The sequence below is a fragment of the Numenius arquata genome, chromosome 5 (assembly GCF_964106895.1).
Source record: "Numenius arquata chromosome 5, bNumArq3.hap1.1, whole genome shotgun sequence".
NCBI classification, from domain to species: domain Eukaryota; kingdom Metazoa; phylum Chordata; class Aves; order Charadriiformes; family Scolopacidae; genus Numenius; species Numenius arquata.
Genome location: NC_133580.1, coordinates 41,819,389 through 41,846,584, shown reverse-complemented (window position 1 = coordinate 41,846,584; position 27,196 = coordinate 41,819,389). Strand labels below are relative to the sequence as shown.

Genomic DNA, 27,196 nt, shown 5'->3' with positions numbered 1-27,196 from the left:
ATTGAGTTGGTCTCTTTATATGTCAAAGGGATACGCAGATCTTACTGAGTTACCAGCACTGCAGGGTTTAATTCTTTCATAAATTTTGCCTTCATGATGATGCAGGACATCTGGACTTAATGAAACAAAATATTTTCTTGGACTTCAGAGCAAAATGTTTTTATCTATCTGGTAAGATACTTCCCATATGTTGGCAACATGCAGCACTCATATAATTAATACAATTTTCAGAAAGAAATGGCAGTTCCTAAACCCAAAATCACATCCAGGTTTGCCTTTTTTTCTATTGCCTTATCTGTTGGTTTTTTTTATTTCTCTACAGGTCCACAGTGACACTGACATTAGTTTCTAACAGTGCAAACATACATGCTGTTTTTTTGTGTTGTTTTGGGGTGGTTTTTTTCCTTGAATACAATGTCAGCGGGTGACTATCTCTGATTCACTGGTACCATGTTGTAGTTTTACAGTCCTAGGTACAGATGAGATTGATTTCTTATCCCTTTCGGCAGGTGTCAAAGTATTAAGTTGGGATAGTTATAGCTGAAAATAGTCTCCAAGAGCTAGAATTGTCCTGATTTTTTTGGTAATAAACATTCTGTGATCAGATATACAATCAAGTTACTAAAAAGGCTGCTCGTTAAATTAGTGTCTTGCTGCTATGCCATAACGACATTCACAAGCATCTTTTTTTTCCAGTAGCAATCATCTTATTCTTGTATTCTTTGAGGCTCTCGCACAACTACTGCTCTGCAGTGTACTTCCCAGTACTATCACTGTTGGAACCATACTGGCTTTCCCTCTTAAGTTTAGTTTACAGGCTGTGGAATAACGAGTTATTACTGGCTGGTGCCTTGCTTATACTACATTTGAGTGTTGTCCTTTCTTCTTAGTCAATAAAACTTTCTTACCCTTTTTGTCCATGCCGAACATGTTATGCTGAAGCCTCAACTCAGGGAAAGTGATTTAATAGATTATTGCATTTTTAACTTTTTCGTGGATACTAGGTATCATCCTAATTTGTGACATTTGCCTGAGGAGCTCACTGTGTTGTTCTGTGTTTTCTGACATTGAATTCTGCTCAGCTGTTTAACGACATTTTTTTGGTAGGCTTTTGAATTCTCTATTATGACGGAGGTGTCTCTGAGAATACCTTGTTTTGGCAAATTGTAAATGCTTGGTGACATATTACATTATAGTCTTCCAAAAATCTACTTTTATAACAGTCTTTTGAGGAGGTGTTATATTGTTTCCTCCCTTTACCCTAAGAGTAGCATATTATTATGAGTTGCCCATTACTGTGGATTTTTATAATCTTAAAGGGTTTTTTTGGGATGGGGTTTTGATTATTGGGTTAAGATTTTCTTGTAGTTGCTGATGCAAAGTCTGTCTCCTTTTTTGTAGTTGTGCTATTTAACTTTATAAATTTATAGAAACTGATTAAAACATCAACTGCTTCAGAACATACAATTGTCAGAATTCAAGCTGACGTCTCAAGTTGATGTCTCTGTCTGGCATCTATCACTGCAGATACATAGAGTGCCATTAACTAAGTCTTCTCCACTTGGTCTCCCTAGTTCCAGCGTTTTAACTCTGGAATTATACTTGAGGAACTTTGGGCAGCAAGTATGAAACTGCTTCCATGTAGCCTCTGACTGAAAAGACCCATTGCAGAATAGATGGGTCAAGGGGAAGAGGGAGTCGACATTCTTAAACAACTGAAAATAAGTGTGGGCTGGGAGATAGAAGAAAATATGTATGTTTGCCCTCTTCTTATCCTCTTCTGGGATTGGAAGGTAGCAAATTTGACAAAATTATAGACTGACCACATTGATCTGAATGAATCAATACAGATATTTTTCTGTTCTTATTTTTGTTTAGCCATTAATCTAGACAGATTAAAACCATCAATTTTTTTAGTCTTGAGAATTTTACATGAATCAACATTGGTGCCATCAAATCTTTTAAACCACAAAATTAAACCCAAGAAAATAAAAAATGGTAAATTATTCAGAGCCCATGTTCCTGAACTGCAAAGATTTCTGTGACACTTAAAGTAAAATCATATCCGTGCTGGAGAAAGCTTAAAAAGAAGAGAGCTCTTCTTTCTTAGAAATTGGCCTGCGGAAGAAAAGCTTTAGGAGCTTTTGATTCTGTTAACTTGCCTAGTGTTTCCTGCTTTTGAGTGATCTATATAGTGCAGAAGTTCTATAGGTCTCTGTTACCAAATGAGGAAGAAAATCATTAAAGCACTTAAACTTGTAGTTTGGGATACCAGGAAAGTAACTGCATCTATCATTTTAATAATTTAGTATATAATCCAGTCAAGGAATTTAAGGACGGTGTACAGATAATTGATGTACTGAATAGTGTTAAGCTTCATGAAGATGACATAATTTTTCTTGAATATTCTTTCCTTTTTTCAAAGGAAATTTTTCAAATTAGTTTGACTATAAATTAAACAGAATTGGTTTGTACTTATCTTTTGGTCTACCTTGAAAAAATAAAGTGGTACTGCATCTTACTTTCAGGAAAATTCTACTTCATAGAAGAAAGCTAGGTTTTCTGTTTTGTCTTGTTTAGACTAAGCACAATTTAAACCAATTAATTGTCATATCTTATAACAGTAATTTACAGAAGGACTTGACTTTTTAAAATGTGTACCGTTAAGTGAGATAAGAGATCTATTTATAAAGCTTTCAGAAGCTAAGTTAAATGTATTCAGGATGAATGCTCTATGAAAATATATTTTTAGCATTGAGTAGAGTTCAGGTTTTCATCCCCCCCCCACTTGTTTAAAAACTCATTTAAAGTTCATTAAGTCCAATTAAGCATTAAATATTTCAGCTGCTTCACTTCCCATTTTCTTCATTTTTAAATCATTGAAGTCCACAGTAAATACAAAATAAATGGTGTAGACTTGTTTTTAGTTGTAATTGAAAGATAGCAGAAGAGTCTACATTTCTTTGAGTGAAATTATTTAGCCTTTACATGGGTTGAAATTCAATTAGACTCGAGATAAGGAACACGTGTCTTCCCACCATGTAAGTGGGAACCACAATTTTGAATCTTACAGCTACAGTTTTCACAAACCAATTCTACAGATTGTTTTCTAATAAAGTAGCTCTCACCATGGGCTAAGAACAGGACATGGAAAACAGCTTTGAAAACTACCAATGGTAAGCACATGTGACAAATTATTGACTCTGCTAATTGAGTTTTATCTGTAGACCTATTAAGAATTGAAGGTAATTCTGTAAACTGATTCTTCATTTGGTTGGCTAAATTTTGGTTTCTGCCAAAGCTAAAATTTTTCTCTGTATGTATGTTTTGTATTAAAATTCTTTAATATGTTAATTAAAAATAGGGCTATATTTTTGGTCAATTTAATTGCCTTTTCATGAGTTTGTTGTGTTCCTGTTGGCTTTGTAGACTAAACACGCCAAGCAAAACTTCTACTACTTTCAGACAACCAGAGATATTATCACTGACTGAACTGGATAAATCTTGCTTTTAATGGATAGATGATGGTCATGTCCTTCAACTTCCCTGTATGTATAGCCATTCAAGTTCTTTGAGTATCTGTGTGGTGTTACTAGAGAAAATTGTTTCTGAGTACACATTACACTTGAAATCAGGGATAACTGCTTTCTAAATTGCACACTGTTCATCAAAATGCAGTCATCTGCCAGCAAATCATAAAATCCGTGTACTGTTTCTTAAACTGTTGAACAGATTTGGATAGAATTGGTAGTGTGTATATGTTTCATACAAGTACGTTGATAGTTTGAGCTACAAAGAATATTTTTGGGAAGAGCTTTTCTCATTTTAGAAATTTACCAGAAATATATTGTATGATGAGGTAACAATTCTTAGAGGTAATTTTAAGGTTAGTTTTGCAATTTCTCTTGAGTAAAGCTAATGAAGGAAAGCTTAACCTAAAGTCTAGAACATGAAAATCCATTAACGTTTTGGAGTTGCATCTCCTGTTACTGTCTAGATAGAGCTCAAATACCCCAGTAAATCTAATTCTATTTTAACTGTTCACATAGGTTTGGTTTTTTTTTTTTTTTTCTTAGTAAGAAAACACATTCCACATAGACTGCACAGATATTTAGGCTGTTTTCCAGAGTGGAAAAAAAACCAAAACCACAGGCAAAAAAACCCTGGCAAACCAGTGCCCCTACACCATCATCTTAACCTGTTTCCAGTGTGCTTTTAAAAATGAAATGGATCATAAAACCAGAAAAATATTAAAGGATAAGTTATATTAAAATTAGATATTGATTAAATACTATTATGTCTTGATAAAAATTTGTATTCTCAATTGGTTTATTGTTTTACCTGAGAATTTAATTAACTTCCTGATTACTTTCTTTAAATACAACAATGTAAAGCAGAAGGGTTCCTTTTTTTTTAACTCAAGAAACATAAACAATTAATGGGACCTATAAAAAATGATTGTTTTGTAAAGAATAATTTCTGAGGCTTCAGAGCTTGTAGCTTAATATTATATTAGGTTATCAAGACCTTTGTGGATGAGGAAAAAAAAATGTTATTATTCAGATATTGAATTAATAGAACCTATTTAAAATTGATTTTGGGTGTATAAATATTCTTTATATTTGCAGAGATAATCTTATCTTTCCATACATAATTTTTATCAAAGAACAAATCAATTTGCTACATAGTAATAAAATAGTATGAGAACATAAAAACTGTGTTCTGTAATTTCAATCCCAGGACTATTAGAATTTACACAGGCATGGAAATAGAAAATGAATCTTGCATTCCCTTCATCCAGTGTTCGCAAACACGTGTCTTTTGGAATAAGCAACATTCAACTGTTAGATGAAATACTGGGCTGAACATTCTCTGCTAATATAATACCTATCTTCCACAGAAGATCATCCAGCGGCCTGTGTTTTGACATTTCTTAGGAGCATGATGTGACTGCAAAGAATCCCCTGGGTTATGCCTGTTCTGAAGAAAGCAATACCAAAAAACTTTCAGCAGTGAAGAAAATGTAGGGCTGAGAGCACTCCTCGTGCTTATAGGGCTGGCTCAACAGTTTACTGCAGTGCTCTGCCATTTGTGCTGATGGTGTTAGCCAACAGGTAGTTTGCTGGGTGGTTTTCTGTAGCTTTGCAGTTGCCAATGGTATTAAAGCTTCGGAAGCAGCAATACGTACCTTTGGCTGAGAAATCTATCAGTATACTGGTATCCAAAGTTGGCTGTGAAAAAGGGAGGTGATGACTCTTCATTATCTTCAGATAGCAAGCCAGATTTTCCTCTGGCTCATGAAGAACACAAAACAATGAAACCTTGGTGAGGAGCTAGGACTGCGGGAGACAATTTAAAGTACATATACAGGCAGCAGCTCTTTTAAGTCTGAGCATGTATTTCATCATGTGTGTTTCCCAAGAATGCAAAGTAGGCCTGCACTATGTATGATGATCAAGGGACCATTGATGTCATAGTATGGTCATGTCTGACAAAGTAAAAAAGAAAGTGTTTACTTCCTTTTAACATCTGAGCAGAATGCTCCTATTTTAATGCAGAACTAACCTTTTGTCCACAGCAAGAGGTTGAATTTGCTTTTGTTGTAATTTACATGAGTCATACCTCTGCAAAATCCTTCAACCATCTGCCATCAGTCAATAAATCCTTTTTTAATTTCCAGTAATTCTTATTAGAAAGATTGAGGAAATCCACACGTCTGTTTGGTAGAACCATTATGTCCACAGGGAAAGCACATCAAGACTTTTATCACTCTTTACTTCAGGGGTAGGGGGATGATAGTCTAGAACAATTGCAGTAATCTTTGGAAATGTTCAGTGTGTGCTGCTGAGAGAGTCTTTGCATATTAATTCATTGAGTAATTGAGGAGCAAAGTATTATAATCCAGCAATTTGGTGCTCATACAAGAGTGCAAGGTCTATTTTGCTTTTAGTATGATTAATTCTACCGTAGTGAGTAAAACAACTTGTATAACAAGTCAGAAACTGTCAAGTTTAGTGGTAGAGAAATAGAATGGGGGTAAGGGGAAGAGATGTGTAGTCATATTCTGTGAATCTGCCTCTAGGATATAAGTTCTTCTGAAAAGATAATGTTCATATTTGCCGAGTATGGCTTTTTTTTTTTTTAGCATTAAACAAGTAATAATCTTAAGTAAATTGGACCTGATTTTAATGTCAGATGGCAAAAGGACAATAGCAGAAATCACATCTGTTTTGAAAGCTGCTATTTAAACAGACGGTTCTTGTTGCTGGCCAAATATTTCTGTTCTGACAGAATATTTTTCTTCGTATCTGACAATATCCTAATACAATCCACAAAATGGTTATATTAAGTTATGCCTGGTGAGATTCTGCTTAGAGGACTACCTTTGGCAAAAAAGTCACCATCAGTATTGTGTGATAAGAACTAGCTTTGGAGGAAAATATTGACTACAGACTCTGTTTGAGTCACACCATAGCAGCATGTGTTGACGATAAAAGAAGACTCAAAGAACTGCCTAAATATATACCCACTTGTTGATGTTAAACTGGAAATTTTTCTGCCAAGAAGAATTTCTGAGCGTTCCTCAACTCCATAAAGTTAGTTAATGATCAGAGTTGAGTATAGATTCCTATATTTGACTCTCTGCAATACGTTTTGTAGCAAAGCAATGACAGTGTTTTGTTCAGCATGAATTAAGGTATATACTTATTTTTAAGAATAGTCCACATATATGTCAAAATGTTAGATGCCAGAAATATTTGTTACTGGTGTGTGTTTTGGCTTCAGCAGTATCTATTTGGGGGTGTTCTATGCTCATGCGTGGATAAAGGAGGCAGTGTGTCCCCCACATCCTTCATTCTGTCTTCCTGTTCTGATAGAAAACATTCATTTAAAATAATCTGGTTTTTATTTTTCAGTCAGACCTACTTACTTTTTAAATATTTGTTCATACTGTTATGATTTCCTTTTTACATGTTTGGTTTCTCTGTGCCCTGGGGAAAAAAATGGGATAACAAATTTGTTTATCTGCCTGTGACCTTCACAGCTCTGGAATTGATTGGGCTATTGTTCATAACACACCTGGCATATGCAGAGATTTTTTTTTTATCTGTTTTTTTTATAGTCCCTTATAACTGACAAAAGTTGGGAACCTGGAAGATCATGCCCAGCTAGTATCTAGATTGGTTTCTCAGTTTATAGCCAGAGAGGCTGTTCTCAGCACCTGAAATGGGCCCGAGATCATGGCTTATAATTGGAAGCTTCCAGTGTGGAAATAGAAAGAGTTGATCTGAGCTAACGAATGGGTAAGATACCTTTAGTAGCAGAAACATCAGTGCTTATACCATGATTGTCACCATCTGCCTTGCAAAGGAACATGACTTGGTGCAGTGATCTCACTTTTCTGAGTACACTTTAGTATCATGTTTAAATCTTTTCTGAAATAGATTTTAATTTGCAGTTCCTTTGCTTCAAGTCTTGGTACCCTCTGGCACCTGTTCAGTATCTGAGAATGAGTCTGCCGAGATGCCTCAGGGATATCTCTAAATCCTGAGCACTTGTTCAGGCCCAGGAAGTCTGTTCCCACCCTCTTTAAGGTCAGATCAGCTTTATCATCAGGAGTACAGACTCTGAGAATAGACTATAATTCACTTCTCAGGCACACACTAATTTACTTAACATGAGAATAAAGGCCATTAAGGCAAAGTTTCTTCTTCTTCATGAGATCATTTCTGTATTACTTAGAATAGGTTAGAGTTGGGGGACACCCCTCTCTGTCTCTGCTGATACATGCCATATTGAAATGAATTTAAAGCATTTTTCAAGAGTATTTAAAAACAGTACTGCAGACTTTGTACATTTAAGCTGAGAAGTTAAATGAAGAATTGAACATCTGCCGAGGAAAATAAGTACTTTGATGTAAGTGACTTCTTTAAATCTCCCTCCTTGTGATTTAGATTATTCTTAAAGTTGAAGGCACCTTCCAGAAGAAGCCCCTTCAAGTCCACATCTATTGAAAATAAACGCAAGCATTGTATTTGGCATAGGTAATAGGTTCATATTTAGTAACCAATTTCCACCTTCAGTAGAATGTCTTCTCATATTACTGACGCTTTTTTCAGAAGGACTTGTGACTCCAAGAAGCTGGCCATGTGTCAAGCATTAGATCTCAAATGCAGTCCCAAAATTCTCGACCATTTGCCATGGTGGATTTTTGAAGAGAACAGATTGCATTGGAACCTCTTACAAGTCAGAAAGGATGGAACTGCCTTGAAGGCTTTTAAAACATGTCAACTGACCTACAAATGTAACCAGAACGTCCCTTACTTGGAGATGTGTATCATGGTTTCTTGCTGTTTCTGTTCACTGTCACACAGCAGTGAACCTTTGCTGAATTAGCTATGGTTGACAGCCTTTAACAAAGATCCTTATTCACAGGAAGTACTCAAAGTAATTTTAAGTGTCTGGGTATTGTTTGGAATCATTAAAGCTTTGAATCAACTGGTGACAGTTCCTTAGAGGCTTAAAGAAACATTATCAAAAAGGGAATCCTTAAAGAACTTCATGTCACATATGTACTCACTTTCCATTCTTTTCCTATTCAGTCCAATCCAGTAATATATTATATGCAGTGTATGCACATGGGAACATGTTCCGATTTACACACTGATATTTTGGCCCATTTATTACATTGCCAAAAGAAATTTCTTAACTAATTGTAGCAGTCAAAAAGTATAAATGCACATGTGGACTTTGCATTTCAGAATTCTGGTTAATGGTAATTAAATTTTCTTAATGTTTACAATCTGTTTGGGACTTCAAAAACATATATTTTGAATATTTGGGAAAGGGTCTTGACTATCTCTTCCAAAAAAAGAGTGGATGAAGTTAGGAGCTGAAATAAGCTTGTTAATTTATAAAGGTGAAAATCTGTTTCTAAATGCTGTTCATTTTATTCCTTGCCAATACATCTAATGGGAGAGTAATGACTTTGTGAGAAGTGAGAAATTTTTTTTCTTCCTGTTTTCCTTTAAAACAAAACAAAACCCAGGGATATCCCTCTGCCAACCAAAATGCAAAGAGTGTCCATACTTGTAACTCTAGAAAAAAACCCAGAGCAATAATACCAATGGTTTAACATCTTCATTTTTATATAAATTCAGGGTTGTTTTATTCTTTCTAAAAGGCGATTTGATGTCTACGCTCCCCACTCCCCCTTTACTACCTAGGGAGTGTAGAAAAAATAAGAGAAAAAAAGATTGGGTTCCATTCTCAAGATTATTTGTGAAGCGACTGTCTGGAAATCCTGCAATGTATTAGTTTGGAGAACAAGCAGGAAATCCAGCTTTTTCAGGAGGCACTGAACACATAATGCACGATCTAAGCAACTGGAACTGTCCCTTAAATAAATTTAGTCTTGCAAAGCAAATCTATGTAGTGCTTTAATCCCATTCTTTTTTCTCAGGGCAGCAATAATTGTAATAATAATAATAATCATCATAACAAAAATAATATTCTTTGCCAGTGTGTATGTTGTGGAACCCCTTGTTTGTATATGATGGAATTCAGTCTCCGAGTTTGATAACAGACTAAGATTTGGTTACGTGTAAGTGGTAGAAGTCTATGAAAACTACCTAACCTGAAAATAATCTTGGAATTAAGGTAATACGAAGCGCTTCTCTACCTTTTTTTTTTTTTTTTTTTTTTTCCCCTCTTCTTCCCTTTTCAATCAAATTCTAGAGGCAAATTTAGGTTAAACCCGCTCAACTTACAAATCTTTAAAATGTTTCATCCCTTCACACAGTGGGGTACAATTTTCTTTCCAGTGTACTGCTTTTTCTGAAGGCTTCAGTCTTTAAAATCAGTTTTGTATGCCTATGCATACCCGAATTAGAAGACTTCCAGACTAATGCTAGTTAATACATGCTTTTTATTTCCAGGCAGGGGTTTTTGAAAATACACTTTGGCTGTCTATTTAGTGAGGAAATGCACCCCCCCAAAAAAATATCTTGTACTTCTATGCAGAATTCAATCATACTGAATCACCAGAGACTTTGTCACAATTTTTCAGTGCATATAAAGTATGCTTTTAGACAGTACATGAGTTTTCTGTGAATTACTTATATTTTAATTTTGAATTAGAATGAGTTTGCAAAAATAGAATAGTTTCACAGCAGTAGTACAATTGTATCTGTATATTTTTCTCTCATGTATGAAAAGTAAATATCTTTATCAAAATATTAGTTTATTTATCACAGTGTTGTTTAGTATAAAAAATTAAAGATGGATGGAATGTTGTCTAAATCAAATCCATGCCTACTAGTTCAAGCAACCAACCAAGATGAAATTATATATAAAGTTTGTGGAGTTTCTTAAATTAGTTTTTAGAGATGATTGATATTTAGTACAAAAATAAGAACTGAGGATAATTGTTGTTTATAACTAACTACATTTATTTCTATGCAACTGCTAGTACTTTATTGTAGCGGTCTCACTGTATCCCTGTTATTCTGAAACAATAAAAATATAATAGCAGCTAAAATTGTTCTGCTATGAATGTAGTTATCTTAAGCAGTCTTATACAGTTATTATTTTTCCATTCTTAACTGGATAATTGACATTTTCCAAAATATTAAATGCTTTGAAAAAATATTTATCTGATATATTATTTAGAAATTAATTTAGCTGTTACTTTATTTTTCGTGTACATAAGTATACATATTTGTATGCACACTCAGTTTCCGACGTAATTCTGACATAATTTCCTAACATCATATTTTCTCTGGAATGGTAACAGCAATATCACAAATTTCATTAACTTTTTAATGAAATTTATTGTTTAATGTATCTACTCTTATTTTTGAACCTGTTTGACATTTGTTTCTGTCATAGAGCAATCTGAAAATTCAAACATGTTTTCACAATACGTTTGTGCTTGGAGTTCCTATGTCGTCCAGGCTTTTCATCTTGCATTATTTTCCCGCTGTTGTAGTTCTGTTATCCAGTACCATTGCCACTGTTATTTGTTAACACAGGTAACTGGAATATTACGTTTGGAACTGAAACTGATTTTCCTCTAGAATAATAGATCATATCTGATGTTAAAGTAAGGTATTTTGAAATTTTTTTTTTTCTATTACAATAAGGAAGCATTTGAATATAATGATTGCTTCCATAGTTTTGAGGAAAAATTGACCTCTTTTTTTGCTAATTTATTATTTTAGAGATTTATCAGATATATTAAATGCTATTATTAAGCATTTACATATTTTTTTTCTTAACAAATACGTAGAATTTTCTTTCACAGTTAAGAGTCTCTTCAGTTTGCAGATGTTAGTATAATTCAGTCATTGAAGGCTTCTCTGCTCTTGCTGTATGTTGTCTTGGTGTTTGCGCTTTGACCCAGTAAAACTTCTTGGATGGAGAACATGACTCCTGTGTAGACCAGCTGAGCCTGTATGGCTTCAGGACTGTGCAGAAGTCTCACAAAATATATGGTGGGGCAGAGCATTTTAGTATGGTTTGAGATTAGAATTCCCCTAAAAAGGAGCACCTCAAAAGGCAACCTATAACGTTGCCTTTTTCTTGTTCAGTATTTGATTTTAAAGACTGGAAGCCTGTTTACTTTAAAATGAAAGCTTTGAAAGGAGGAGTTCCATCTCAGGCCTTCAGCTGACTCTGGATCCTGTTGCAGCGTCAAATTCTCAAAACTCCCCAAGCCTGCTAAAAGGTAGTGAAGCTGTTCTATATCAGTGAAAATCTGAAAATGCAATTTAATGATGTACAGATAAGAATGGAAATAGCAGACCTGGCTGTAATTCTTCTATAAATGGACAAGAATTGTATCCATTTTGCAGGTTCAATATTCTGAAATCTTAAACCACCTCCCTTCATTTATCTGTGAAGAGGAGGTGCATGAAATTAAAATTGTCAGCTTTGCCAGTTACACAGTCTGAGAGGATAGATGGACCTAAAATTGCTGTGTGGCCTACATTAGTAAGCAAGTTGAAAGTCCCTGTTTTAAAGTCTTAGATGTTATATTGTGTTTAGTGTCATGTTTATATTAGATAAACCAAATCACTTATTTCAGATTCTTTATATAAAATATAGAAACTATAAATGTACCTCTTGAGGAAGCAATATTTAAGTATTAGGTATTACCAAGACAAGCTTCCATAATCTCTTAGCATTGTGCTCAGTGATCCCGAAAATGATCCCAAGAAAAGCCATTAACTAGGCCATACAAACATAAGTAGATTTTAACTTTATCAAAGAAATATTTTATTTAAATTGAGAGAGTAATACAATATTTATTAAAGCTTTCCACTTCTTACTGACATGAAATAATACAGAGCTGGAATATGTTTTTTAACATCTTAGAATTGTGAAAAGAGTTATTATATAGTATTTTCATCCAAAAGGGATCTTTCATGTCAGCTGTTGTCATTTAGTAAGAGTATAGTGTGATTTTTCTTTTATTATTTTTATATTTATTTTTATCCCAAAAACTTAGGATAAGTAAAGTTAAAGAGACTTTTGGTGTTTAAAAAAAACCCCAACACCAAAACAAAAACACACACAAAAAAAAAACCCAAACAAAAGATTTCTGTTCTAGGAAAGAAATATGATTGCAGAATCATTAAAATATTCAAATTGTAATTTCATTCCCTGCTTACTTTGAAAGTTAGCTCTGTTTGGTGTATATACTGACAGATGTCAGAATCCATCAGCAAGAGTAAGTTAATGCTGAAATAATGTGTTTAAATGTTGTATTTTAGGTTCAGATGCAAAAGATAGCCTGCAAATAATTTTCATTTGGCATCTTAATAGTAATGATTGACACACATATGGTATTCTGTATATAGACATCTTGGTATGTCTGACACTTGTCTTGAGTTACAGTTAGAAGAGAGTCAGCACTGTGGTTGGAAGGCGGCTGCGTTAAATTAGTGACAAAACACTATCCAGCAGTCACAGAGAGAAAGCAAAAGATTATATTAAATTGAAATTAGAGTTAGGACAACTTAAAAAAAAAAAAAAAATCAATTCCTTTCATCCTACTTTAGTCAAGCAAAGCAATGACATGAAAAGCAGAGATCCTAAAATGGGAGGAAATTTTGTTGGATTCTTGTTACCTTCAGGTTGCTTTGGTTTGCATATCTCCTAAAGGTAATTTTCTTACCAATGGAGTATGCAGAATTAGTTGGGGTTTTTTTGAACACATAGATTCAAATTTGTGATGGAGGTGTCTCTTTTCAGGATCTTTATCGTGGTTGTTGACAGTGATGAATGACCTTTGTCCAAGGCATGTCGGTAGCACTGCTTATAGAATTCTATAACTGAAGTTGTTGCGGAGTCATTTGTTTAGGTGACAATTTGGAATTTCATTGAATATAAAATTTCAGTTCTGATATGTATCTATAGAGAAAAGAATTAAAGTTCAGTAATATCTGAAGAGGCAGAAGATAGACTTTACTTGCAGAAAAGTTAAGGTAGATATCTAATATTAACTAATTATGCTTGCTTTTGAATGGAAATATTTTTATTTGAATTCATGTTAATTGAAATGTTTTTGTGTAGTTTTTCAAAAACTCTGAGGAAGAAAATATTTTCTGTATCTTCAAAACTTGTCTTAAAATAGGATCATTTATAAATCACTTCTGTAAGTAAAATCAAGACCAAATTCAGCCAGGTTGCCTCTTTTAGTATGTTCTCTCTAAATTTCAGCTGAAACTCATCTACTCTGAGTTTTAGGGTTTTTTGTGGTGGTAGTTGTGGGGTTTTTTGTTGTGTTTTGGGGTTTTTTTTCCTTTTTTTTTTTTTTTTAACCCCCCAAATGTAATATCTTTCTGCATCAAATCACAGGTGAGGAATAAAGATAAAAGGCTGTACACAGACAGTAGCATCTTTGAAACAGCTATTAGGTCAGCAGGCTTTTTGTATTTGTGTAGAGAAATCTGACTAAGACTTATTTCTGTGTAGTGAAGCTTGAATAAAATTATTGATTTACTCTCTCTAGGTAGCCTTTTCTGTGAGTGTCTGTGAAAGAAAACAGTGATTCAAATTCTGTTTAGGGGGGTGACTCATCAAAATACAGTTGTGTATAATCCCACAACTTTGCAAGATACACACTGCATCTGTAAATATAAGTGAAAGTGAGTTTATGTAAGGCTAGCTTTGCTCTTGCATTGATTTACGCAATTCTAACTTCAACTGTAAATTCGGGTGCAGGTGTGGGATTTGCCAAATTATTGTTAAAAGAATGTGGAATTTTTAATATAAAACCTCCGCAGTGGGTATTACCAATGTGTGATGGTCACAGTACTTTACCTTTGTTTCATCCATCATGTAATAATATTGCAAGACCAGTGATAAGGTGTGTAATTGTAAAATGCCAGCAGCATGTTTACAATATTTAAGCCCTTCATGCATAGCTAAGGGAGATACTGGTATCTGTCTTCATAGTACAATACTGTCTTTTCCTACATCACCTTTCTTTCTGGAACAGTGAATTAGTGAAGCATGTAGAAATTTGAAGTATATGACCTGATAACATTAAAATAAATGGGGCTCCACGCAGGTCTCAGGAAGGTTTCTGGTTTTGCCAAAATCTCTTTGACATCATCTTCCCAAACATAATTAATGAGGTTTAAATGGATTTTTAAAACTGAAAACACAATTTTAAGCCTACACTAAATACAGTAGGGAAACGCTTAACCTGAAAGTGATACATAAAGCTGTCAAGACTTAGCAGTCTGTTTACATGCTTATGCTGTTGACAGACCAGTATGGTTAGGTTACATTCTGGTGTGGGTACAAAGGCAAATTGCACGCTCCTTTACTTGAGTTAAAATTTATAAATCATGTTTTCCTCCCTTTATTGCCAAACCTGCATATTCCCTTGTGTCCCTGTGGGAAGGGTGGAGAAAGCACAGAACAAGTGCAGAACTGTGATGCTCAACATGGAAAGCACTATTTATGTCTCTTCCTTAGGCCAGCTAAAATAAAGTTTCATCACGTACACTTACTGACCTTGGTCCTCTGTAGCTTGGATTTCTCTGAATTGCTTTAGCTTATACTGTAATCGTGCCTCAAAGATGAATAACCCTGTAGAATGTGATTTTTAAAATTTTTTTTTTATTTGTTTTTCTTCTCCCCTGATTTAAAAAAAGAAAAAAAAAAAAGGAAGGAGGGAAGGAAACCACACAAACCCGTTTGTAATTGACCTTAGGGTGCAGAAAGTCTCAGGACTTGTCTAGTCTTGCTTTGGCCTGAGCTGATTTTACCGGTGTCAAAAATTGCCTAGCGGTCAAATGACCATTGCCTACCCTGTTTACCTTAGGCTTTCTCAAAACCATATACGGCTAATCTATGCTTCACAAATAATAGCCTTTTATTTCAACTCTGGTTGGGGGAGGATTTTTCTGCTTTCATACTTAACTGTGCTACCAAAGAAGCAGGAGGTTCTGATAGTGAAACATATAAAACTAAGACTGAGGGTTATCTCTCACCGTAGCTTCATATTTCTCCTGATGATGATCTCAGGATGCTCTTGACTTCTTATAGCCTTTTTCCCTCACTCTCTTCCTAAGGACAAGATTGAACCCTTAGTACTCAGAGAAAAACTGGAAGGGTAAGCAGAAGAGAGATATTTCAAGATGATACTAGGAAAGTAATTTGTAAAGTTTGTAAAGTAATTTTATCTGTGTTGTTGAGGCTTTTCTGAATTAATTACATAAATTGGGCTAATAGACTGCTTTAAAATATTAATTGGAATGACAGTAAACTTTTGGTTCCATATATGTATACACACACATAAAATTAATTCTTTTTTTCCTATGGCAAAAGGCTGAATGTAACAACTTTTGTAATTAGCACCAAAAGCCAATTATGCTAAAGGTGAAACAAAGGAAGTGGTGGGAATATGTGGCGGAGGGGAAGAAATAGAAATGAAACAACAGAACTGTCCTTTTTATCTGTAGTGCTGTTTTGGTTAGGCTTAACCCAGTCTTGAGACCTCAACTTCATAAACCTGTAAATATTCCACATCTTTAGGAAGCCCTTGGGAAAAGGAAGATTGTGACTTAATATAAGTCATGTTTCATCTCTTTCAGTAAGTTTTTGGTTGTTTGTTTTTTTTTTTTTTTTTTTTTAAATAAAAGAGAGCCCTCTGACACATGCTTCCTGAGAAGTAAAAGCAGAACTCTACATTTCCACTCTACACAGATTTATGGCTCAGCTTACATCCCACAAGTATTTCCCTGCTGGATTTGGAGTACTTCTTAATCTTTCTTTTCTTTCTTTTTTTTTTTTTTTTCCTTTTTTTCTTTTTTATTTTTTTTTAATGTAAGCCTATAGCATTTCATAGCTTTCACAGAAACACTGTAGATACTGGAAGTCAAAAATTGTCTAAGCCCTGTGGGAGGAAGACTAACAGCAATGGTTGGGTTAACTTTACTAGAGGGGAAAATAAAATGCTGCATTAAGCTCCTGTCTCAACCTTCATTTTCAGTAGTGCCCTTTGGGGCACACTCGTGTTATATTTTTCTCTCTCAGTTTTTCTTTTAATAAGCTAGGAAGGACAAAGAAGTCCAGGTTATCTTCTTATTAATGTTGTATATGAATTTTTACTTCTGAAATTGAAGTTATTTTTGTAACATATGGGACAAATAAAAAAACTCATGTGAAAGCTTGAGCCGATTCAAGAAAACAAAGAATCAAGGAATAGGTAATCTCTTCAGCACGTTAGGAAAAGAAGAATAATGTATCTGAAATAATCTGAAAAATGTATCTGCTTGGAAAATTGGGCACATTTGTTAAATTTGCCCATTTTTGTCTCTTCTTTTTTATAGTAATATATCCTGAGGTAAGTAACGTACTAACCAGAATGTAACTGCCAGTTCCATACCAACTCTGCCTATGGTGTTTGTGATGCTAACATGCAGTCCAAACAACCTGTGCACTCAGTGTTTTCTCAGCTGTGGAAAATGATGTTTTGATCATTATTGTCAGCCTGCTTTAGCCTTCCAATGTCATCTTGAAGGTGTAAGTTTATATGACCTATTTTCTTCTGTCAAGGGATCTGTGATATGTTAACCACTCTGCATTAACAAGTAGAAGCCCCCCACCCTTCTCCCTCCCCCCACCACCCCAAATGCTGGTTTTGGTGCTTTTCTTCATTTCCTAGTTACTTTTTGGATTAATCTTTCTCACACCATGTAACGTGTTCTAATTGCAAAAAAAAATGGAATACTGTTACCTATTTTTCTGTTTTCTTAATGCAAATCTGATTCAGCTTCTAATGGTATTTAACTTAAGTGGTATATCTTTAAGGGAAATAATTTTTCTGAACTATTCATTGTTTAAGCACTGTTTAAAAAGTGTATAAAAACAGTAGAAAAGTTGTTTATATATGTCTCCATGTAAGACCAGACACTAGACTTGTTGCAGATATGTGTAATTAAGTAAAATCATGACTTCTGTCTTATAATTTATGGTTTTGAATGATTAAAATGGTTAGGAACACTTTAACGACTAATATCTGAGGAAAGGACAGCATTATGCCTTATTTACATAGTGGAACTAAGGCTTTGAAAAGCTAGTTTCAGTTCTATTTTATAGAATTATAGAATTACCTAGGTTGGAAGTTTAAGTTAGCTAAAAGAAAAACCCAGCCAAAAAAACAACCAAAAGTTAAACCCAGAGAGATCTTAAATGTCTGTCTTTTTCTTTTTTTTTTTTTTTCTTTTCCTCTGGGATCTCTGAATACCTAATGCTGAGCAGCTGCAGGGCCAAGGTTTGCAGCCCTAAACTCTCAGGTTTTTAAAAAATGTCAGAAAATTCTCACCTTTTATTTAAAATATAGCTGCAACAGGGAAAAGATATTATGTTAATCCCTGTTTATTCAGGATTTTTTACTGGAAAATACTAGTTTTGAGTGTAAAGCCTTCCTTCCTATACCCCTCAACCCCTTCAGACCGTAGATCAGAAGTTAGGTGTATGCATAAATGAGATTTTTTTCTCTTCAAGTACAGTTCCAGAGCTTCAGTAAGGAGAGTGGAACATACGGGTCAAAACTGTTGAGCTCTAGATTCAGAAAATAAGAGTTTGGTATTGGAAAATAAGATATTGTGAAATGATACCTGAACCTGAAGTTTCTTTCAGATAAACCTAAGCAATTTTGGTGGTTTAAAATGTTCCTTTATCTGTTAGGACTACAAGTAAGATTACAGTTTTTGTGCTTCATCTATAGAAATTGAATCTTGAAAAATAGCTGAATGGATGAAGACCTTCAAATTGTCTCTTGTGGTATATTTGAAATTGAATTGATATTCCACTGCATCTGTAGTGACTTCATCCTGTGTATGAGGGTGTGTATGTTTGCTGCTTATCACATCTATTCCATTTCCAAAAATCCAATTTATGATAACATTAGTTTTGGAATACTTAAAACTGTTCATATGCAATATTGTCCACTGAAAACTAGTTGCCACTTCTTGCAGATCCAGTGTTATTTTAATTTTGAAGGAAAAATAGCTTTGTGGAAACCATTTGTGCTATATAGATACAACTTATCTCAAAATCATTAAAATATCTAAGAATCCAGTTGTATCTCAGAAGATGATGACTTTTGTGGAGATAGACTCTTCATGAATATTAATGATTCAATAGGTCTCTGACATAAGAGCTATTCCTGGTATGTAGATGGAGGTGCTAAGGCAAGGAAAGGTTAAAATGCCTGCATTACCCATGAAAGTGGTGAAAGAAGAAAAAAAACAGAAATCAAACGGTTTGTCTTTATTCCATTTTTAAAATTATGTGTTCCTTATTTCCTTCTCTGTGTATGCTAGTATTTTTCCAAAAACTGTGTAATACAAAAATCTGAGATCTGAATTTGGGTTTCAGAGTATTATCCTATCTGATTCTTTAATATTTTTCTACAGATGTTAAGAATAATGTGCATATTTGCCAAGTTTTCATAAATAACTAGTTAGTTTTGATATATATCTTTCTCTTGCAAATAAGTAAGACTTAAATTGTCAAATACAACTTTTTTTTGTTTTTCCTGTATTAAGTGCAAATATCTTCTATTCAATACTGTCTAGGAGGACAGTAGCACTCAAAACCTAACTTTCAGCTGTCTCCTAGGTAACAGAGATACAGCTGCAAAACTGTGTTGAACAGAATAGAAGGAAACAGTCAAGTGTTTCCACGTTTCTGCTATTTTTGAGTTTGAATTAACCCCAGGACTATCACTATTTCAGAAATTACAAGATGTGGGACCAGAGAATGGCACTTTGATTCCAGTTTGTTCGTTTTGTCACTTTTCGGTTTCTGCACACTTGCTAGGATTGCACGGATGACGTCAGAAGACTTGTAAAATAAATCATACCAGAGGTTTTTGTTATGGTTTTGTGGTTTGTTTTTTTTCTTTTTTTTTTTTTTTTTTTTCAAAATCTGCTGTGTAGTAGAATTAGTCCTTTCCATGAATGAAACAAGCAAAAAAGAACAAGAAAACACAAAATTTGCTTTCTAGTAATTTTTCAGAAACTATTTGCCTGGGAAACCTAATTCACAAATGAGGAAAAAAAAAAAAAATACTGGAAAAGTGAATTAAGTTAGTAAATTATGCACAATGTGTAGGTTACTCTTTCATGTATGTAGATAATTACATAGAATTTAGTAAGTCTTTTTGGAAGTAGCGTAATTGTAGTATATTCCCAGTAGTTTGTCTTTCTCAATTATGTTAAGCATAAACTACTTGTCTTCACTAAAAAGGTTTGCGTACTTAATCCCGATTTGCCATTTGTGTGTCATTGAGACAAGTGTCTCACAAGAAATGCTTACTAAATTAGAACACAAATAAAGCAACTCTAAATTTTAATTTGTGCAGCTACTCCAGCCTGGGGGAAGTCTTCTGTAAACAGAGCCTTGTTTTTGTAATTTAAACATCTGCTTCACATTTCCTCGAATATTACAGGAAAAGGCAGTCATGAGATGAGGGTTATTTGTTAATGAAACTGTGTATTGTGTTGACTAGCAGTGTCTGATTGTTTCCTTATGATTCCCTTATTTGTCAGTTGCATCCATCAATCAGGTTTGTCCTTATATTCAAGTCTATGGAGTCTTTGATGTAAAGACTGCTTTGAATTATATATAAAATGAAATGTAGTATAGCCTTGTAAACCTGTTTTACCGCAACTGTAATTAGTTTAGCTCGTAAAGTGAAGGTTCATCAGCCTAAAATGTGTTGTGAGAATGCATAGTAAGATTTAAAAGGTGGGTATTAGATCAAAATATATTCATTCTATTGCAACAGATTACTTTGCCTAACATAATGAAAGCTAAAGCAGTAATAGGAAAAAAAAAAAGGTGTAGACTTTGGGGTAGAAGGGTAGAAATGCTATACAGTATTTGGGCTATTTTTGAAGAGTGTAAGTTACCTGCACTTATGTAAGTATATGTACTATAAGTAGCAGACAATATTTTTATCCCTATTCTCTCTTTTTTTATTTGCTGCAATTAAAAAAGAGCAAAATACGAAACCTTTCTTCTCAACTTAAACAACTTAACTACTGTTTGCAAGTGACAGCTACTTATATACTTTTATTTATAATAGCTAAGCATATAAACTAGTTTTTATCACAAACGTTGAAGTTTGATATTCTCAATCAGTATGATAAGGCAGTGGAACAGGAAAGGTAACCAACCATTCATCATGTGCAGCATGTACCCTGTGTCTACCTAGGACCCTGAGCATCTATGCTTCTCCCAAGATTTATCACACGGTGTCTAAAGGAGAAATAATTCAGGTTATTTTTGCATTACTTAGCGTGATCTGTCATGAACAATGCCAAAACCCTCCCAAACTCTGGATCAACAGAAACCAAAGCATTTATTTGTAATGGGGTTTTTTGTAAGGTCATTTTAAGATACTGTAGAGTAGTGCCAGTAAGCTCAAATACCTTAGTATCGTTCTCCCCCTGTTATATGCAAACCATGTGCTCATGTGCAATGGCCTTGACATCCTTTTCAGATAAAGAGATAGAGGAATACTGCTTCCGTATTATAGAGAGCTGCGGCACAGTGTGGTTACAGGGACTATAAAGCTACTGTTGAAAAAGCTGCCTTTTATATGGGTCAGTAACCTATTTAGATAAGTGAGAAAGAAAATAGTATCTGTTTTAAGCCATAAATGATGGCCAACAGAGATTTTTTCTGAAAGGTATTAGCAGTATTTTCCTCATGAAGACTAGCTTTCAAACAAGTTAGCGAAGCACTAAAAGAATCAGTCTGGGCTCTAGCAAACATAAAATACACATGCTATAAGCCGATGGACTATCATGACTGGGACTGTAATTCAGTCAGGTTGATCTGTAGAGTGAACAGATATGCACTGAGAGCAAATTACAGCTATTATCTTACAGGCATGGTACAAACAACCCCATAAGGAGGATAAGCTTTAACACTATTGTTGAGTATAAAATAATCATCTACTGAAGATGGGTTGTAGAGACATTAAATGGTTTTGTGGACTGTATTCACCTTATTCACAGCTGGTTTTCAACAGACTGCCATTTTGATGTTTCAGTATCTATAAAAGAGCTATTTTTTAGATAATTAAATCGCATCTTAAGTTAATTCTCTGGGGGTGTTGGTGGACAGCCGGCTTAACATGAGCCAGCAGTGTGCCCAGGTGGCCAAGAAGGCCAACAGCATCCTGGCCTGTATCAGGAATAGCATGTCCAGCAGGAGTAGGGAAGTGATGGTGCCTCTGTACTCGGCGCTGGTGAGGCCTCGCCTCGAGTGCTGTGTTCAGTTCTGGGCCCCTCACTACAGGAAGGACATTGAAGTGCTGGATCGTGTCCAGAGGAGAGCCACCAAGCTGGTGAGGGGTCTAGAGAACAAGTCATATGAGGAGAGGCTGAGGGAACTGGGAATGTTTAATTTGGAGAAGAGGAGGCTGAGGAGGGACCTCATTGCCCTCTACAACTACCTGAAAGGAGGTTGTAGAGAGGTGAGTGTTGGCCTCTTCTCCCAAGGGAATAATGGCAGGACCAGAAGAAGTGGTCTGAAGTTGTGGCAGGGGAGGTTTAGATTAGATATTAGGAAGAATTACTTTACTGAGAGAGTGGTGAGGCACTGGAACAGCCTGCCCAGGGAGGTGGTGGAGTCACCATCCCTGGAGGTATTTAAGAAACGTGTAGACATGGCACTTCAGGGCATGCTCTAGTGCCCGAGATTGTTGGTTTGTGTCTGTTTGTTTGGTGGGTTTTTTTGTTTTGGTTTTTGTTTTGGTTTTTTTTTGTGGTTGGACTCAATCTCAAAGGTCCCTTCCAACCATCAAAATTCTGTGATTAATGTTAGAGACATTAATATTTTCTGTTACCAACTAATACAACATATTGTTAAGTTTGAGCTACTTTTCAGGTTAAAAATATTTCCAAAGACATCACAGGAACAGAAAAAATAAAAATGAAAAGTTATCTTAGTGTAGAACACCTGTAATAGATTTTAGCAGTGTGTTCTCATAAGCTCATAGAATTCCTTAGGTTGGAAGGGACCTTTCAGATCATCTAGTCCAACCATCAACCTAATACTGACAAAAACCATCACTAAACCATATCTTTAAGCACTATGTCTACCCATCTTTTAAATACCTCCAGGGACGGGGATTCAGCCACTTCCCTGTGCAGCCTGTTCCAATGCTTGATAACTCTTTCAGTGTAAAAATTTCCTAGTATCCAACCTAAACCTCCCCTGGTGCAACTTGAGGCCATTTCCTGTTGTCTTGTCGCCTGCTACTTGGGAGAAGAGACCAACCCCCACCTCACTACAACCTCCTTTCAGCAAGTTGTAGCTGATAGGTCAGCAATAATGTCTCCCCTCAGCCTCTTTTTCTCCAGTCTAAACAATCCCAGTTCCCTCAGCCGCTCCTCATCAGACTTGTGCTCCAGACCCCTCACTAGCTTCGTTGCCTTTCTCTGGACACACTCCAGCACCTCGGTGTCTTTTCTGTAGCATAGTACTCAAGGTGGGACCTCACCAGTGCTGAGTACAGGGGGACAATCACTTCCCTAGTCCTACTCACCACACTGTTCCTGATACAGGCCAGGATGCTGTTGGCCTTCTTGGCCACCTGGGCTCATATTCAGCCAGCTGTCGACCAACACTGCCAAGTTCTTTTCTGCCAGGCAGCTCTCCAGCTACTCTTTCCCAAGCCTGTAGCCCTGCATGGGGTTGTTGTGACCCAAGTCCAGGACCCAGCACTTGGCCTTGCTGAATCTCATACCATTGGCCTCAGCCCATCAAATTTCTCAGGAAATTATGTTCTTTTGTTGAACTTCCAGTAAAACTTTCTTCCATAAACACTATTTTGAGTTATAAGTATGAAAAATGACTAATTATTACAATGCTTTTCATGAGTATATGCTTTATAAATTTTAATTTTTCTCCAGATTTACACTTTATAATCTCTCATGTGTCATCTTTGTGCTACCTATGCAAATGTTCTCCATACTTAATAAATAAATAACCTTTGATATTCTAATGAAAATTATCATTGTTCTTTTTGTAGAAGTGAGAAACCTATATTAAACTATTGATCAATCATTAAAATGAGTGGCATTATGCTGTGCCTCAAGGGAAAAGAAAAGTTAATGTGACTTTTTTGTTTCATTTTCCATTTCTCTTTCTAAGTCATCAAAGATACTATAACAAATACAAGATTTAACTGATACTATTAAGAAATAAACTGTTTTATTTTTGTTGCATATCTCTAAGGTAAACACATCTCTTTGCAGTTTTAGAATTGCAGAATGAGAACCATTTGATCAGAAATAATTTATAAGGAATAAAATCTGGATGTGCTAAATAGGTCTGAACAGTACAGTAGCTAAGAAATAGCTAGGATTTGTCTTTTTTTTTTGCCCTAGAGCTGTAGATAAAATGGTGTTAGATTTCAGCTGTACCAGAGGAAAACTAGATTGTGTCAGGATACCACAGCCAGAAAAAGTTATCTAGGGGAGGCAAAGATAATACTTATTTTCCTGGCCCAGTCTTTTGGAGTTCACCCAAATGAATTAGAGGATGTTAAAGTTAAGTGCTCTCTTCCCTCCCCACCACCTGGAGCCTGCATCCATTCAGATGGACAGGTTTGCTCATTGCAGATCCAGAAAGGCTAAGGAATAAACGTGTTTCACTACCAAGTTTTTCTGCATCAGATCCCTGAAAAACAGTCATGTAGAACTCAACTCTTACAAATTGTATGTCCTCAATCTCCATGCCTGTGTCAGGAAACGACAAATATGCAAATACCATGTGTGGTTTAGGCTGTCAGTTAAATACAGCTTGGTTTTGTTTACTGCTGTTAATTCAGTTGGGGTTTTGTAGATAGCTACATAACAGGCAGTGGCTGTTAGAGGAAATAAAATAGATCCTAGAGTGATTTTGATTCCTAAAAACATTTTGTCTACTTCCACAATTTAGCTTCTGTCATAAGAGACTTCGTCTTCTAGATCTGAGTCTTTCTAGGAAGCATTTAGGAGCTTTTTCTCTCTCCACCTGATGAAATGGTGATGGAGATGTACATGTTGCGGTGACAAGAATGCGTATACCACTATACACCAAAATAATAAATTCCAGTCTCATACGTGTAAAATCAAACATTTCTTAAGTAGGATCCACTTGCAAAGCAAAACAACTTCCTAAGCAGTTTCTATGAGGTAAATATTGGTTCCTCATTATACTTGTATCTTCATTATAGCATCTAAAAAGAAGAATGGAACATAACTTTCTTTGCTAGTCAGCATATTGCTCTGGCCTCGAATTCACTATTTGGATTTAATTTAAGTAGTAGCTTACTGTAAGTATATGTTTGCAACAAATATGTGGTATTTTGCTGGTCCACATTTACATATGTCATCATATAAAAAAAACCCTTTTGAAAAACTATGGTTATCATAATAAAACCAAAAACTTCTAAACTGTTTCTCTGTTCAATTTAGAATACACAGCAACTGAATAAGAGACTACCAGACATACGCTACGTTGTGCTTTGGTTTAGAATGCATAGTGACTGTAATCACTATATGTGGGACATTTGCTGTAGCAATTTCTGCTTTATAGAAGACTTGATAATGAGAAGAATAAACTTGTCAGAGATACCCTTTCTCTTCCTCCGGCAATCCCACCTTCTCTTGTTCAAATACATGTGTTGTGTCCAGTAAATGACAAGGCAGAGCTAGCATATGAGCACTCAAGTGTAATTTCTCCTTTCTGAAGTCAAATGTTATTATGAAATACGTTCTTTATAGTGTATCGTTTTCATATTTGCAGATTTTACTGCATATAATACCTTGCAGTGTTCAGTTTATGTTTATACAAAATGCTTTACTAAAGGTAACATTTTAAAAAAATCTTCAGATGTACCTTTCCAGAATGATCTAAATGAAAAATGTGCTTGGAAGCTGTTAAGACTTTCCTTAGCTTCCATACACAGAAAACTGTCTGCAGAAAGCATCTAGAAGTGCAATCATTTTTTGGCCTAAATCTGAAGACTAGACAAGGAAATTATATGGAAGAAACCACTACAGAAAAATTCCTTGCCTCGTAAAGCAACCCTGTTGGTATTGTTATAAGAAGTTAATACTCTCTGCTTTTCCATTATTTTTTTTTTAAATATACTTTTAAAATCCTAATAAGAAATCTAATTCAAAATAATCTTGTGTTGTGTGCTTTCTTTGCAGGAGATAAATGCAAACCTACTGAATACACCAAAGTGAAAAATACGTTACTGGATCTACAAAATCGGAGATACATTGCGCAATCAGAAGATAAAACCTTTGATGAGAAAATGGTTTTAAAGAAACTTCTCGTAGATCAAATGTTTAATTACTTTGATTCAGACAGCAATGGACTTGTGGACACTAATGAATTATCTCAGGTAAGATTTAGATTTTGTTTCCATTAGCAAAGTAGTTGTTCAGTTGTCTTTGTCAGGAGACACGTGGTATATTGTGTCTTAGATGCTTTCACTTTAGTCTCTGAGGTAGAACACTTCATTCAAGAATTTTGGAAAAGCTGAATTATTCAGAAATTCTGCAGTGATTATTCAGAAATTCGAATACAATGCTTTGGGATACACCTTAGAGGGTTAGAATACCACAGGTTGCTTTGACCATGAGTTGTTTTATTATCCACAGTGTGGTATCGTAAAGTCCAACTGTATGAATGTATTTTAGAAGTTAAAAACTTGGGGCTAGAGAAGTACAGAAGTAGTCTTGGAAAGAGAGTTCATGGGAATCTCTAAACATAAAGCTTGAACTAATTATGGATGTAAACCAATAATTGTTGCTCTGGTAGACATGATAGCACTAGCTTTAATCTACCTAGAAGGATTCATTCTGTTAAAGAGGGCTGTTGTAGCAAATGTACTTTGATTTACTACATGATGAAGAAGTCCATGTTTGAGAAACATAATCATGGCTGAACTATATTATTGAGTCTAATGCTAGTCAGCCACTTAAAAAGACAAGAAAAGTAAGATTTGTTAAATGCCACTGTTGGTCATAATCCTGTATTTTAAGTTGCATGGCAGTGTTAAGAAATATTTACAAATTAATATCTAATACCTAAGGTGTTAGACTGAAGTTATAATTTCCATACAATTAACTTCTAAAGTTTTAGTGGCAATTTTCAGGACCAGAGGCTGCATGCAAATACAGGTACCATTTCAAATAATAATAAATTACCCATTTCAAAAAACAATTAAAAATATTATTTTTCTGTATTTTGTAAGATTGGGTTTTCCTGCTGTTTTTTAGAATCTTTCAGGACTTCAACTTCCAGGGAATTTGGTGCCTGTATATATTTTATAAAAAATACTTCTTATATGAATATATTGTATGAATACATAAGATGCATAGGAGTCTCAGATATAGTGTGCAAATTATATTTAATACTTACAGATATATATCACCAACACTTGAAACAATGCGATAGCGATTAGTGTATTGGTTGGCAGTCTAAAGAAACTAAATTTTTAAATCCTTCTTTATTTTACCACTTGAAAATAGCTTGACTATTGCCATAGCTCTCATGTAACTACTGGAAAATAGTTGAATTCTTGCACCACTACAAATCCATTATCTAATTTTTGGTGAATCATGCTATTTTCATTAAAGGAGCAGGACTGAAG

General features: G+C 34.9%; 1 protein-coding gene across 3 annotated transcripts in view; it reads left to right on the top strand.

Annotated features, from left to right (window-relative positions):
- FSTL5 (follistatin like 5) overlaps window positions 1–27,196 on the top strand; it is a 291,423-nt gene that overhangs the window by 118,348 nt on the left and 145,879 nt on the right. For all 3 annotated transcript variants that reach the window (XM_074147435.1, XM_074147434.1, XM_074147433.1), the window contains exon 4: window positions 25,746–25,942. In XM_074147435.1, coding sequence (XP_074003536.1) covers window positions 25,746–25,942 — 197 coding nt within the window. The remainder of the gene's footprint in view (window positions 1–25,745; window positions 25,943–27,196) is intronic.